At 40.3% G+C, this 14467-nt stretch overlaps 2 protein-coding genes across 2 annotated transcripts; both read right to left on the bottom strand.

The window, feature by feature from the left end:
• Positions 1 to 7491: 7491 nt before the first annotated feature.
• On the bottom strand, positions 7492 to 11346 carry LOC116246658 (uncharacterized). The gene is made up of 3 exons (XM_031618464.2): positions 11295 to 11346; positions 9223 to 9792; positions 7492 to 7863 (listed from the first exon to the last, which is right to left on the bottom strand). The coding sequence occupies exons 1-3, from the start codon at positions 11344 to 11346 to the stop codon at positions 7667 to 7669; spliced, it is 819 nt and encodes a 272-aa protein (XP_031474324.1). The 3' UTR covers positions 7492 to 7666.
• LOC116245650 (protodermal factor 1-like) lies at positions 11176 to 13201 on the bottom strand. The gene is made up of 3 exons (XM_031617135.2): positions 12964 to 13201; positions 12490 to 12853; positions 11176 to 11841 (listed from the first exon to the last, which is right to left on the bottom strand). Exons 1-3 carry the CDS (start codon positions 13094 to 13096, stop codon positions 11508 to 11510), a joined length of 831 nt encoding a protein of 276 aa, XP_031472995.1. The 5' UTR covers positions 13097 to 13201; the 3' UTR covers positions 11176 to 11507.
• Positions 13202 to 14467: the final 1266 nt, after the last annotated feature.

The following is a 14467-nucleotide window of genomic DNA, read 5'->3' on the forward strand; positions in this document are numbered from 1 at the left end:
CCTATGGTTTCTGTCAAAAGTTTATAAGTTGATCTGCTAAGTCCTAAAGCATTATTTAATTGTAATTAGCGACAGGCACCATCATACGAAAATTTCATGTTTGACAAGTTATGGCAAATGATTCAGATTGTAGGCCATGTCGAATTAAATATACCTAATAAATAGAGGGGCGAAGTCAGAATTTTTTTTATGATGGGGTCGAATTAAAGTTTCTAAATTTTGACAGGTGCCCAAATATCATTTTTAAAAAATTTTATATAAAACAAGTAAAATTTTTTAAAAAAATTAAATGTACATTTTTTTTTTAGAAAGGGCCAGAGCCCCTACTTGCCCCCCTTGCTTCGTCCCTGAATAAATATATACAAGGAAAGCTTGACACTTGACCCACACCCAAGGCCTTGGTCTCGAATATGTGTTTTCATTAACTTTCTTACATAAAAAATGAAATGGTTCTAGAAGGCCAACCGATTTATATGTCCTTCAAGCCATCTCACTTTTTAAAATTGAGTTGAAAAGAAAAAGTAAAGATATAAGTAAATCGCTTTGATTAGACTATTAAAAAATAAAGCAAACCATTAGACGCACAAAAGATTTTGCCTATGGTTTTCTTGTTTATTTTAAACAAGTATAGTTATTAGTCATCTATCACCGACAGTCATCCCGTGTACATATAGTTCTTGTATCCGTTGCTCCTCCACCAGCCATTCATTAAATATGTGGTATTTGATTACGTTTAGTTAATTACTCTTAAAGGGTACTTGAATGCTCCATAATACAAAAACCCCTAACATGTCCCAAGGCGGGTTGTTCTGGGCCACACGTTCCACCAACTCACATAAGGGTACTTGAATGCCCCATAATATAAAATCGAGCATGTCCCAAGACGAGTTGTTCTGTGCCACACGTTCCACCAACTCACATGAAGGGTACTTGAATGCCCCATAATACAAAATCGAGCATGTCCCAAGACGAGAGTTGTTCTGTGCCACACGTCCCACCAGCTCACATAAAGGTACCCGAATGCCCCATAATATAAAACCGAACATGTCCCAAGACGGATTGTTCCCCCAACTCATATATTCTGTGCCATACGTTCCACCAACTCACGTGTTTGGCGTGTTTTGCTGGCTGAGGGAACTTTTTTTTTGTAGCATGTCATCTTTTGCTTATTTGTTATTGCCTGCCAGATCCGCCGTTTGGAGGACCTTTTATGGGTGGGTACCGGGTCGAGTTGCCAGCGGGTACCCCGTTAGATCCGGGCACGGGTTTGGGCTTGAAAAATCTGACATCGTTGGTTTAATTGGAGCTCGATCCGACCTCATAACATTTAAAAAATAATTTTTTATTATTAATAGTATGTATTTTATTATTAAAAATATATTTTATATTCAAAAATATTTTATATTTAAAAAAAAAAATTTGGCTGAGCCCAAACCCGAGTTTCAGACTTCGAGCTGGCCTGATGCCCACCCTTGGGACCTTCCTGTCCCCTTGAAATATAATGTTCTAGACAATTAAACACTCACTTGTATCGGTTCTAGTTAGTATCTTGAAAGAGCAACTAGTTATTTGCAAAATTGAATATAGCACAAACGGTATGAGATATTGGAATCCAATCTCTTGGGAGTAGGTTTAGGCATCGGGCTGGGTTGAGTTAAGCTTGACAAACTCGAGCTTGAGCAGGCTAGAAGTTCTTGTCGACAACCTATATGACCTATACTTATAACGAATCAGGTCAGATCCAACCCTCAACTTCATGGCTCAAAGGTCTTCCAACTCTATTTTGTGATAGAAAAAAAGAAAAAAAAAAACTTTATATAAGTCATTCAACTTTTATAGAGATATTAAAAAAGGAATTATTTCTCATGGTTGAATGACAATGGATTGAAAAATCTAGAGTTTGACAAATGCACAAATTTAAGGTGGAACTGAAGCTCAGATCCCCGGGTACGAGTTCCAGGGTAAAAAAATTAAACTCCCCCCTAAATGTGCATTTTTTTATTAAAAGCTAAAAGTTTGATTAAGTACTGATTATAAATGCCAATAAATTTCATAGCCCGAGTTTCTTCGTGTTGTGCCTGTCTACGTAAAACGTGGTAATCAGAGCTTCCAAGAGAAATAAAAGTTTCTAACTTAACAAACAGTTAAAAAGAAAGGCATAAGTTGAAGTCTGGAACAAAAGACACAAGAAATTAAGAAGCCGGGCTGCTCGACGGGGACGGGTTCATCAAATAAGAATTACAAATGGGAGTAGGTCTGAATGATCAAGACACGCCGTATTCGTCAAGTTGCCGGAGAAGGACGTCGACACGTCTATTTCCGTCGCTGTACGTCTCTGTCCCACATGTTCACCTCTTCTTTATTCTTAGTCTCACCTTCATTTCATCTTTTCCTGTTCCTGCTTCACCATTGTGTTTGACATTCGGGCGTTCTGCACCCAGATTTGATCTTGCTGCGCTGTTTAAACTAAGAATCGAACTTTTATAATTAAAGATGAATTTGGGGTTTACTAAAATATATAAGCATAAACGACGGCAGGCAGACGGCAGTATTTCTAGTTCTTGCCCTCACGCTCATCGCTACATTTTCCGGGCCTTGCCACCTTTGGGAACTAGTTCAAGTTTTTTGTGGGTCTAAGTGATTACAATTAGAGGAACGAGGGAGACGGAGACCCGCCATTCATAGAAAGCGAAAGTTCTTACATAACCTCTTATCTCTCTTCGGGCTTGTTTTCCAGTGTGTAGAGGTGTCACTTCTTCTCCCTTGTGCTTCACTTTACATATCAATCAATGACCCCTCTTTTGCAGCATAAGACTTTGACGTCTTTGACACTCGAAATGGAGAGTGGCAATTAACATCCTAAAAATTTAGTCTCGTATTAAAGATTGTGAGGAATCTTCAATGACTTACAAAGAGGGTTATTAAATAAATTGTTGTCGTGGTTCGTAGCCATTTTAGAGTTGGAATTGAAACTGCTAGGGAGCGGGTTGGGATCCGTCGAACCAGGGTCCTGAGTTTAGAAGTGGGTCAGGTTGTTACAGTAGTATCTGATTCAGTTCAACATTCGGACCTAGGGTCTCACACGTACAAACGCGTGTGCTTTAAGGGGGTGTATTGTAACACCCCAAAAATTTAGTCTTATATTAAAATCTTGAAAGTCTTATAAAGAGGGTTATTAAATAGATGGATGTTAGAAATTGTTAAGAGGCAGGTTGAAATCTACCAAACCCGAGGGCGCTCGAACCCAATTTTGAGTCAGGTTGTTACATGCAACCTACCAGTTCCAGCCCCAAACCTTTCCGCCAACCCCCTCAAGGATGGGTCTAAATAACTGAGGGTAAATCAGCCTGTAAACGCCATTTCTACTGCAGTGAAGTCAAGTTGGTGAGCTTGTGTTCAGTTTTCGCTCCTCATCCCACAAAGTTCTCTCTGTTAAACGTGTTACTGTCATTTCAGCAAAGGGCATAGACGCCCCACCATTCGGTTGGAAGCTTGGGCCCGAGCATTCAATCTCTTGTCAGGAATTCAAGGAAAGGAGAAGGCAGGAGGAAGCGTAGTGCTATAGCTCATAAATATCTGGTCTAACTTTTTGTTTTGTCCTTTCAGCTTAACACTAACTAGTATGAGGGTAGCATTCGGATGACACCTTAGAAAAGGGGTTTTGCAAATATCCTATTTTATTAAGATTTAGTTTTTTAATAAGATTAGAAACGTTGTTTGTTTATTTGGATGCATGACATACCCAAACCCCAAAACTAGCATAAATTTTTCACTAGGATCTTCACAAACCAATTTTGACTTATCTAACACACCTAAAACCGCATTTTTTGGCCTCTAAAATGCTGGTTTGGGGTGTGATTCCAAAGTGCCCATTAATGGGCAGGAGCGGAGCTAGGATTTTTTTTAGGGGCAGAGGTAGGATTTTTTTCAGGGGCGAAGTTAGGATTTTCTTTAGGGGCGAGCTGACAATCTAATCTCTGAATTAAGTATGGCCAACTGAATTCAAATTTAAAAAATACATGGTGCAATTAAAAAAATTTATTTTTTTCAATGTAATTTTTTTTTTCATTAGCCTGAGTGGAGTGATGTGTTGTACTCCCAATTGACGAGTGTCTTCCTTCTTATCCATGTATTCTCAAATACCCCTAAATCGTAGGTGCAAGGGGAGGGAGTGGGCGGTTTGGACCTCTCATCAAATCCCCTAGGTGATTGTTTTTCGAATGTGTGCCTAGTTGATGGTTTGAAAGATTAAAGAGTACTTCCACTACCTTAAGATTGAGTTAGGCTGGCCGTGAGCTTGTGGAGCTATGGAGCTATCGGAGCCGTGCACACCAAATAAGCTTGAAAAAGTCAGCCCGTCACAAATGGATTGTTGTGAAGTTAAGAGAGGTAAAAAAAAAAAAAGTACAAATATTTTCTAAACCATATTGGCAAGTTTAACAAGAGCCACCGGGGTTGGAATATGAAACATCGCAAGTTCTGAGTTCATGAAGCACAGTCATAGAGGGAATTCGTCAAATAAGGTATGTAACTAATAGGAACAGTTTGCAATGCCCGCGCGCTCTGGTGCTGTAGATGAACCAATTGTCGACAATGTCATCCAAGTATTGGCATGCTTACGCTTGTTAGCTTTTCAGTAACTAGGAAAATGATCAGAAAAACACGAGACTTGTTCTGTATTTCTTGAGGAGATCAGGTCGGCTCCGGCCAGGCATGGCGATGAGCTCATGATGGGAATGGCCATGATGCATCTATGCTCCACCGGCCACCGCTCACCACCACCACCACCAATTTCTTCCGCCGTCACTCCCTCCTCCTCCTTCCCATGCTTCCACTTCCTCCATTACTCCGTTGGCTTCCTCTGTGGCTGCGACACCAATTGCTCCAGGACCATCGCATTAATTAACGACAGAAAGCTCTTTCACGGGGGCCTCTTTTTAATTGATATTAATGTTTCCTAAGAAAGTAAAAAGCCAGAAGAATTGATAATTTTTCTATCAGTTTTTTTTTTTTATTATAAACATATTTGACTATTCGAGGCATGAAATACATTTCTTTTGCATGTGACTGCAAGTTACTGGATGTTCATGACACTCACTCAGTCACTCTCTCGATCTGCTGCCCACTATCGTTTCAGTATTTCTTCTTTCATTTTCCATTGAGATATGGTAAATTTTATTTCTTTTAACATGCTTTGTCAGTTTAATGGATAGATAATTGCATCTTGTAAGTAATCTATTGAGGATACACCCATGAAATTTGGTTAATCACGAATTTAATTGATTTGTCTATCTAATTCCTGAATAAATGTTCCCCGACTATATTAGACAAATAATGTGCTTTCCCCTAATGAATAAGTTTAAAAGGATACAAATTTGCTGAATTTTTATTACGGTTAAGAATAATCTAAAATAAGAATAACAACCAAAATTGTTACTCACGTTGTTAAAAACAATTAAAATGATGAGAAATTTTCGAAAGGGCACCAAAAAATGGGTCATAATTGCGGAACTCAAGGCTCAAGCCTTTTAATGGTTATCGCTAAAATTTCAATGTAAGTTGTTGAAGTATCATTATTATTTTGCCCTAAAAAAAACCTACCGGTTTATTTGCATATGTACCTAATTCTTTTCTTGCACAACTTTCTAGCATTAATAAAAAAGATATTCGCTTATTTAACTTTGTATTAATAAAAACAAATAAGTTAGATATAACTAAATATGAAACTACTAGCATTATCTTTTATAGACAAAGAGGCTAATACAAATTAACAATATGAAATTTGTACGTACAAAACACATTTTATTCATTTTATCTCAATAAGCCAACTCAAAATAGTGATGACGTAGGATTTAATTTGACCGACGGAAGGTCATTTTTGTTGCCAACGCGATGGGCGTTTTTTTAATAATATCCGAAAGTTAAGCGCGCTTATTGTAGCCAATTTTTAAGTGTGTTTACGAAAGTATCACAAAAATTGTACTCCTTTTTAATGAATAAGAGGAAAGAAGGTTCAATGTCATTGGTTAATATATATGGTGTCATGGAGCAAATTTGAGAGGCAGATCCTTTTTTTCGTTTAGTTTGTGTTTCCTGCCAACTGTCTGCTTAATCTTATTAGCGCATCACTGAGGAACAAGCAATTTAATTGCCTTTTCATGGGAGCCCAAAATTCTATCAGACTATTAAACTATTTACTTAAAGAGCAAATGAAGAGTGCATGTATGTGGAATCAATCAGAAAAGCCCAAGCAACTCGAACCCTGTTATAGCAACAGATAATAAGCATCAGAAGAATAGTAACTTGAGGAGAAATTATTTCTTATTATGTGAATGGGAATGAAATTTCAAACTGTTAGATGAACATCGTAGAATCAGCCATCCAGAATGAGTGAAGAGTCCAAGACATCATCGAACATCTAGCTTGGGCTGCATACTACACCTGACCTCCAACCAAGATGACCTTTATGACATGCTTGAGAACATGTCATTATTTACAGCCTTGAATTTTAGCCAAATATAAGTTAAAGCTAAACAGACAACAAGAAGCTGGCATCTACAAAAGCCAGTGAAGCAAAATGATCTGAAAACGGGTTATGTGATTCCCACTTATTCCTCTACGCTCGGTAGCTAATGTGCAATAGTATGATATATCAGACTGCAGATTCTTTTCATGGCTCCTGGTGCCAATGGTTTCATATCATTTTCTTATATGATATTGCCTCCAAATATCTGGGCAATGGGTGCCATTCCTCAACTAATGGATCATCGCAGCTTTCTGCAGCATATGAAGTTCTAAAATCTTCATCACATGTTTCAGGATTGTCCAGGTTCCATTGTTAAGATAAAGCTCAAAGCAGCAACACCACCCAACCAGTCACAGATTCTGGTCTTTAGGTTTATCAGCAAGGAAAAGTCCCCGGCTAAGTAGAAAAAAAATGACTTCTTGAGGAATCCTGAAAAAATATTGGTTCTAGCAAAGCACGTAGTTGAGCGCCTTCATTGACAAAACATGCACCACAATCACCAACAGGATACTATGCTTGGAAGGAAACGGTTTATCATAAACTTACCTGAGGACATCGTACAGCAAATTTATAGTAGTTATACCAATAACAGAAAGAAAAGCAATTGAATGCATAGCATGCCAAATGACATACTAGGTAGCAAACAGCTTTGTTCAAGCATTTAAAGGTGCAAAATGAGGGGAGAAAATTGGAAGTGGAGCATGGTCCAACTGGGAGCTATGTCAAGATTTAGTTCAATCTTTCTGCACACTGACTTTTTAGCAGACGTTAATCTTTTGTCATGTTTCCCTCATATGAACCATCTTACTTCCTTACACAAAAGAGGCTATGTCACATGAGTGAGGATATGGGGTGCAGGAGTATATAAAATAAGCTTATATGCACATGTATAAATGAAATTTATGCATTTCAACTAGAACAATACTAACCACCAACTTTTAAGAGCTGCACCACGGTACACCAAGTGAACATAAGGAGAATAGTAAGGGCTGTGGGCAAACAAGATCTTACAAAATAATTTACAATTTTCAGATGAAACATAAAGAGAGATCCACAGCGTGTATCTGAAATAGAGCATCTCAACTAGCAAAATTTTGGTCAAGGACCAACATGATCCTTATACTCTTAATGGAGGAAGAATTATTCTTTATACTTCAGTATAGCAAGATAAAAGGTAGGCTCATCTACAAATTCAGTTATATGAAATGAATGATCAGCTGCTATCTTCTCCAAAGATTCCTTGTCCGGCAATTCAGCAGTTACCATGTCAGGGTATCGCTGTCTCTGACGTTCAACAATTTCCCGCCCCTGTGCATAGCTCAGAACAATTCTTGCACCTATGTGCAGAGGAAGATGCAGTTTATGCACGAGACAACAAAAATTCAGCTTTAGACAGATGTATGAGACTATGAGTTATTATTTTCTCACCAATCTTGATGGGTAAATTAGGTTCACCATGGCTCACACTTTTGAGCAAGCAACAAGTAAAAAAAGTTTTTCCTCACCTTTCTGGATAAATGAGGATATAGTAGGAGAATAAACAAACAATTACAAGTTTAAAAAATTCACCAAGTCTGCTTGTATATGACAGAATCAGATAAGTTCTTGAACAAGAATTTCAAAATTTTGTCAAAATACAGTAACCGCTTCTTGTAAAAAATGATCTCTGCAGAGTGGTGAAAGCTAATGAATGCTTTGTAAAATAGAACAACCACAAGGTATTCCTTGGGTGAAAGATGTTACAGGCGATGAGAAGTGCAGTGTGGCTTTGGCGTTACCAACATGTTATGTTACAGAAGGAGCTGGTAGTAGCGTAGTACAATTCACCGTTTAGTATAGGTAGTCATTGACAATACAATAACTCTATGTGGCATCTCTGCTTCCCAAGAAAAGGATAGGAATGACCAATTGATAATAAAAGCCAATTTTCTGCTTGATAAAAACTGAAAGAGAACTAAAAGGAGCTTCCAAACAATTGTTGGATTTGTACCTCCACTAGTTTGTAAATCATATCATATGCCAATGCATGGAAACCCTGTTTCCATCCGAATGCAGGCTCCCCAACAGAGCCTACTGGTGTACAAGGATTCAAGGGACCCGATGGATAGGCAGTTGAAAATTTTCGAAGTACAGGAACATCCAGTAACTCCAAATAACGGCCAGTAAGGCTCCAAGATTAACAATATCATTACCAACCATCCAAATAATTTATTAGCACTTATAACACTTAAGAAACCCCCCCCCCCCCCCCCCCCCAAAAAAAAAACCTCCATATAGACATGTTATCCAGCAGGAAACTAACTGCACGCTCTATTATTCGACAACAAAACTAATAAACGAGTCGACCAAACACTCTGTTATAAGCAGCTTTTTGAATGCATAAAGGTGACCTAGAAAGGGTACGACAAGGGAAATGTTACTGTGGCACGAGTCACGACTGAGAGTCCCTTCTTATGCTACCATTCTGGATAACGGGGTAAGGAAACATAGCACCAAGGAACACATTCACTTTTCACAAATGCAAGTTACTCTACACCTTCACAAAATGAAAGTAAAATAATTACGCAGAAATTATTCACCAACTTCTGTCTCGCTTAATCTAACGCATAGGATCAAGCAGTGAACCAGAGAAACAAGAATGAAAACCCAGAAGAAAAGAACGTTGAAATGACGAAGACTGCAAATCTAACACTCACCCGGAGAACAGCGAGAGACGAGTGCATCCAGGAGGCGATCAAGAGAACACGGCAGCGCCGGGAAGTAGTTAAGGAAGACGGCGTCAAAAGGAGCCCATCGTTCCGGGACGTCTACTATGTCCCCCTGCCAACACTTAACCGAATCGTACTTCTCCTTCACCATAGCGAGCATGTACAGGGAGTAGTGGACAACCAACAGGGGGCATGGATGGGCAGCCCTTATTCTGTCGACAAAGTCCTCGGTGGGCAAGCAGACAACAATCTTCGAAGAATCCTGAATGGCGCCTGCGGAGATGATGCGACCAGTCTTCTCCTCGATCTCCTTCTCTGAATTGACGTGATCGATGTCGAGGAAGGACCAATCCTTTTCGGTGAAGTCGTCGAAGGGGACGATCTCGACGTAGCTTCCCTCGTCAGCGGCAGCCGGCGCCGTCGAAGAAGAAGGAGAAGAGCAGAATACGCTGGTCCTGTAAGCTCGAGGAAGACGACGGTGAAGAAGGAATGAAGAGGAAGGATTTGGGGGCAGGAAGAGGAGAGGAAGACCAAGCGGCGGGAAGAGGAACAGGTGGTCTTACAGAGGTGGAGGATTGGAGCAGAGGACAGCGGAGTGAGAGAGTTCATGGTGGCGAAGAGAGAGAGAGGGGTCGTCTTTGGGCACCTCCAGAGACGCCTGCAAAGGATAACTTCTACCAGGAGGGTGTTTGGGAAAATGGGCAATCGTGGCGTTTGAACTTTCTCACAGAGACACGGATGACCGAGATACGATGCAAAATCCAGCCTTCAATCATATTTAGTTTAGCCTGCCCAATCACGGTGTTTCCTTGAGCGGATAGAACGTCCGGAACACAAACGCGAAAACTAACCAGTAATCAAGATGACCTCAAAGGAGGCCGTTGGCACGAGAGGAGCTTACTCAATACAGATTGTCTCATGTGATTTCAAACTCAGGTATCTCATGGGTTAAAATTATGATAAGCTGTTTCATGATTTTAGTGGACCCATGATATACTTACAGTATTATTGCTTTATTATTGTTTGCAGTTTAAAAAAGTAGTGTTCGCGGGCAGAAAGCATAAGATGTTATGTTCCTTGGGACTAGGAGCTAAAAATTAAAAAAGATTGGTCCAGCCAAGATCACAGGACTCAAATAATAATATATTTTGAGCGTAGTTGATAAATTTTGCTTTAACAAATCTAAGATCTGACCCAGCTTTCAATTAGAATTCTCAAATTTGAAATACGAAATATTTGTATCCACCGGCCACGGCCACTGCCAGCCTGATAGACCATTCTCATAAGAGATCTTCTTCGGATATGGTTCCGCGAGGATTAAGGAATCATACGCGCATATATATAATCTTTGACAACCATTTTCTTTACCATCCGATGCAACGCCGCTAGGAGTTGGCTCCCATCCCTTTTATTCCAAAAGAACTAAAGAATATGTACAACCAAACAACGACAAGTTTCTCTACCATAAAGAGAAGGAAACCTGAACAATTATAGACTTAAGTTGGAACTGGCTCGACTCATTTATTTGCTTGTATACTTGATTATAAGCAAGGGCCCAAGTTTCCGAGTTTCTGTTGGGGACAGGTGATGTGTTTAAATGAATAGACCAAAAGATTTAAAAATTTGATGAAAGGATGGTTTATTTCGTGGATTGGTGGCACAGGAACATGATAAGGATCGACTATATATATTATTAATTTTCGCCCTTCTCTCTCTCCTTAAGTGAAGCATGCACTGGCAGCATAGGTTGATTAGTTCTGGTTTTGCTGCTTATAGCTCTACCAAATTTGAATGCTGATGTAATTTAGAACTAAGCATTCAACTAAGCCACTTAAAATATTCCCTCCTTATGCATAATTATAAGGAAAGTTTCATCCTCTAATTTTTCATTTTGTTTATTATGTCTGGGTACCAATTGATGGACGAAACTGAGCTCAAATATGAACGAAAAGAACAATATATTCTTGAAGTCTGCCTTGGCATGTTCAACAATCTAAAATTAAACAAAATAAATCATGTCCCAATCAAACATAAAACAAGCCCTTCGAGATGCAACGTACATTTGAAACACTCAAAACGGCAGCTTATGGCACGCAAAGCTTTTGCACTCATGGCTGCCCAACTATCAAGCATGCATGAAATGCGCACAAACAAAAAGACCAGACATAACGGAGAAGGAAATGATCATCAAACAGAAACAAGTACTGGAACGGTGGAATGTGGGGCTAATGATCAAGTTCTTTTTTTTTTTTTTTTTCCGGCCAGCCGGATCTCTACAGTCTGAGCTTGAGGCGGCCTTCGTTGGCTTGCTGGAAAAGGGCCGCTTGAGATGCCGCCGCGGCGTCGGAGATGAGCGCAGTAGTGAAGCCGGTCCTGACCTCCTCGGCGGTGAAGGGGAAGTGGTGGTTAACCATGGAGTTGAGGAAGGAAGCGGTTCCCTCTCGGAAGAGCGCGCCAAACCCATCGGTGCGGGGGTTGGCTAGGGCCTGGAGCAGGGTCAAGTCATGACCGAACACTGGTGTGCAAATACCACCGAACACACCAGCCACTGAGCCGATGTACCCTCCAAATAGTCCGTATATGGCAGCTGGGTGAAGTTTCCACCAGCTAAAAAAACACATGCATATTATTATTAAAATTTAAAATAATTAACGATTGAACAGATTAAAAACATTTAAGGAGTATACTATACTTGGTTGGTTAGATAAGCATATGAACAGATGTTATTCTTATACACCATAAAAGTAGGATTGCAATACTCAAGTTAAAGGGTTGCACTATAATATTCATCTCCCACTTAAGTTCTCATATAGCCCAAGATGATCTTGAAAGTAAGGGGAATGGAGAGCTTTCTGGTTCTTTTTTACCATTGGATCTTTTTTAAGCCGTGGATTATTAATCTCATACTCATCTAAAAAGACTAGGAACAACAACAAAGTGAAGAAAATAAAGCTTGCCGAAGTTTTACAATGAAGATCAGAATTGAAGCAATGAAAGAAAATAAAACTTGCCCAAGATTGAAAATAATAATCAGAACTGAAGCATTTTGTCCAAAAGGGGCTTCCCTTAAACGAAAATGAAGGCCAGAAAATAAATACTAGTATTTTCATACCACAAGCATTAATTTTTCAATGTTACGTGGTCCGCATTTAAAAGTGCGGCATCTTCTGCTTTAAGGAGTGCAGACAGAGGGAGACATATAATTTGAAATCATAGGTGATAGCGGTGAGAGAGACCAAGAGAGAGGGGGTTTACCTGCATGTGCCGAAGAAGAAGGGCGAGCCGATGTTAGGGTCGACGGGGGTGGTTGGTGGTGGAAGGACGGGAACGGAGCCGCCGCCGCCAGTTGCAGGTGGGTTGTAAGTTGGTGGAGAGTGGTAGTACCCGCCACCGTCAGATGGAGGAGTCAGGGAGCCGCCGCCAGTTGCAGGTGGGTTGTAGGTTGGTGGAGAGTGGTAGTAGCCGCCACCGTCAGATGGAGGAGTCAGGGAACCGCCGCCAGGTTGTCCGCCGCTTGGGGGCGAGTGGTAGTAACCCCCTCCGCCTGAGCGTGGAGTCCCGTAACTCCCGCCTGGCGGGTTGCCGCAGCCAGTGTGACCATGGTGAGGTGCACCGTTGCCTGCAACAGTAGCAGACGAACGCATATATTTCAATGTACAGTATACGAAAACAATGAGACAAATTCCGCGGACACAGAGAATAGAAACATGTTCGCTTGTTCTTACTCACATTCGCTTTCATCCCATACACTGTCAGGGAGGAGTTCTTCAGCAGTAGAGAGAGCGGGAACGTTCATGTGGTGTGACACCACAACCCCAAGCAGGAAGCACACCAAGCTCATGGTGACCCTCTTGCCCACCATTTTTCTGGAAGTTATGCTTCTGTTTCTTCTTTCTTCTTCTTCAGAAAGGAGAACAGAGCAGAGGAAAGGGAGAGACTATTGTGTGGAGAAGGTTGATGGTGGTGAGAGTTTATATAGAGGGTTGTGCTGTGGAAGTAAATATTTGCAGCGATTAGTGTCTTAGTAGTTGGAACTTGGAAGCCATGTAACAGGTGCATTTATAGGGATTTATTGTGATTCATGCAATAATCCTTCTCTGTCATAAAAAGGGGAGGGGAGCGAACGCGGGCAGGGCCTTTTTGAAGGAAAATCTTTTTCTGTTTGGCGACTTCTGCCAATAATTTCAATAAACTGCCTCTACTTTCATATTTTTCTAATACAAGGCTCTGGTTTAGAGAAACTTCTCGCAGGGCCTATATATCTTTACTGTGATTTGTTTAACCCAAGTTAGCTGAAAGATTTACTGAGTCGAATCTAAATAGCCCCAACACCATTTTTATTCTCCTCTGGATAGAAAATAGTTTTCCACTTCAAGAAAGAGTTTACTGTTTTGAAATGACATTCAGCTGTCGTCTCTACTTTGACGATTAGCAGGAAAACTTTGGCACCTATTTTGAGATCATGGGCAAAAGGTCGAGAACGATTAAAAGATTTCTCCTTGCCTCAAATTTAATTGGAAGAAGGTGGTGGCTCCTTTAAAATATTTCAAGCTAGATGGCATCTTAAAGATCTGACTCCTGTCCACCACAAAGTAGGAAATAAGAGCTGGATGTTTGAAATCTAACCCAGAGAGGGGGAGAGAGAGATTGTATGAATAAGGGATCGTTGGCACTTCCAAGAGGCAGATTTTTCTTTTCAGAGAAGGGAAAGATCTATTAGCTAGCAGGTGAATTAATTGTCATTTGACAGTAACGGATAGGTTTCATATATGGATACTGATCGATATAAGGAAACTTTATTACATCTAGCTGGATACTTTTTCACTCCATTCTTCTAAACTGCGCATTTCTACAAGTTTTTTTTCCATGGCGAGGAATGGTTGATTATTTACTAATGTTGTTTGCTCCTCTAGGTAAAAACCCCTGCTGAGCCCCTACGGAACCACGGGAAGGACATATATAGATTGCAAATATAATTGTATAGGGACTTGGTCCAGAGTCCTTAGCTTAGCACTCTTCACAAGTCTGCTCTCGTTACAACAGGGTTTCTTCTACGGGAAATAAGAACCTGTGTCAACAACAGGGGGATCAGGGTGTGAGGACAGAGGTGTTTTTAAGAAGCGTGATGTCCTTCAATTACCAATTAGTAGAGCAGCAAATTACTTTCCAGTTGTGGTTTAAATGAAGCTACATGTCCTTTTCCTTGTGCACTGTTTTGTTCCATGAGAAGGTT

This window comes from Nymphaea colorata, chromosome 1 (genome assembly GCF_008831285.2).
Source record: "Nymphaea colorata isolate Beijing-Zhang1983 chromosome 1, ASM883128v2, whole genome shotgun sequence".
NCBI lineage: Eukaryota > Viridiplantae > Streptophyta > Magnoliopsida > Nymphaeales > Nymphaeaceae > Nymphaea > Nymphaea colorata.

Coding starts and splice junctions, on each gene's coding strand:
- LOC116245650 (XM_031617135.2), bottom strand. CDS start 13,096: ATGGTGGGCAAGAGGGTCACCATGAGCTTGGTGTGCTTCCTGCTTGGG. Junction 12,854..12,963: donor TGTATGGGATGAAAGCGAAT/GTGAGTAAGAAC, acceptor CTACTGTTGCAG/GCAACGGTGCACCTCACCAT. Junction 11,842..12,489: donor TTCTTCTTCGGCACATGCAG/GTAAACCCCCTC, acceptor GTGTTTTTTTAG/CTGGTGGAAACTTCACCCAG.
- LOC116246658 (XM_031618464.2), bottom strand. CDS start 11,346: ATGAGTGCAAAAGCTTTGCGTGCCATAAGCTGCCGTTTTGAGTGTTTC. Junction 9,793..11,294: donor CCGTTTTGAGTGTTTCAAAT/GTACGTTGCATC, acceptor CACCTCTGTAAG/ACCACCTGTTCCTCTTCCCG. Junction 7,864..9,222: donor CGTCTCTCGCTGTTCTCCGG/GTGAGTGTTAGA, acceptor CTCTGCACATAG/GTGCAAGAATTGTTCTGAGC.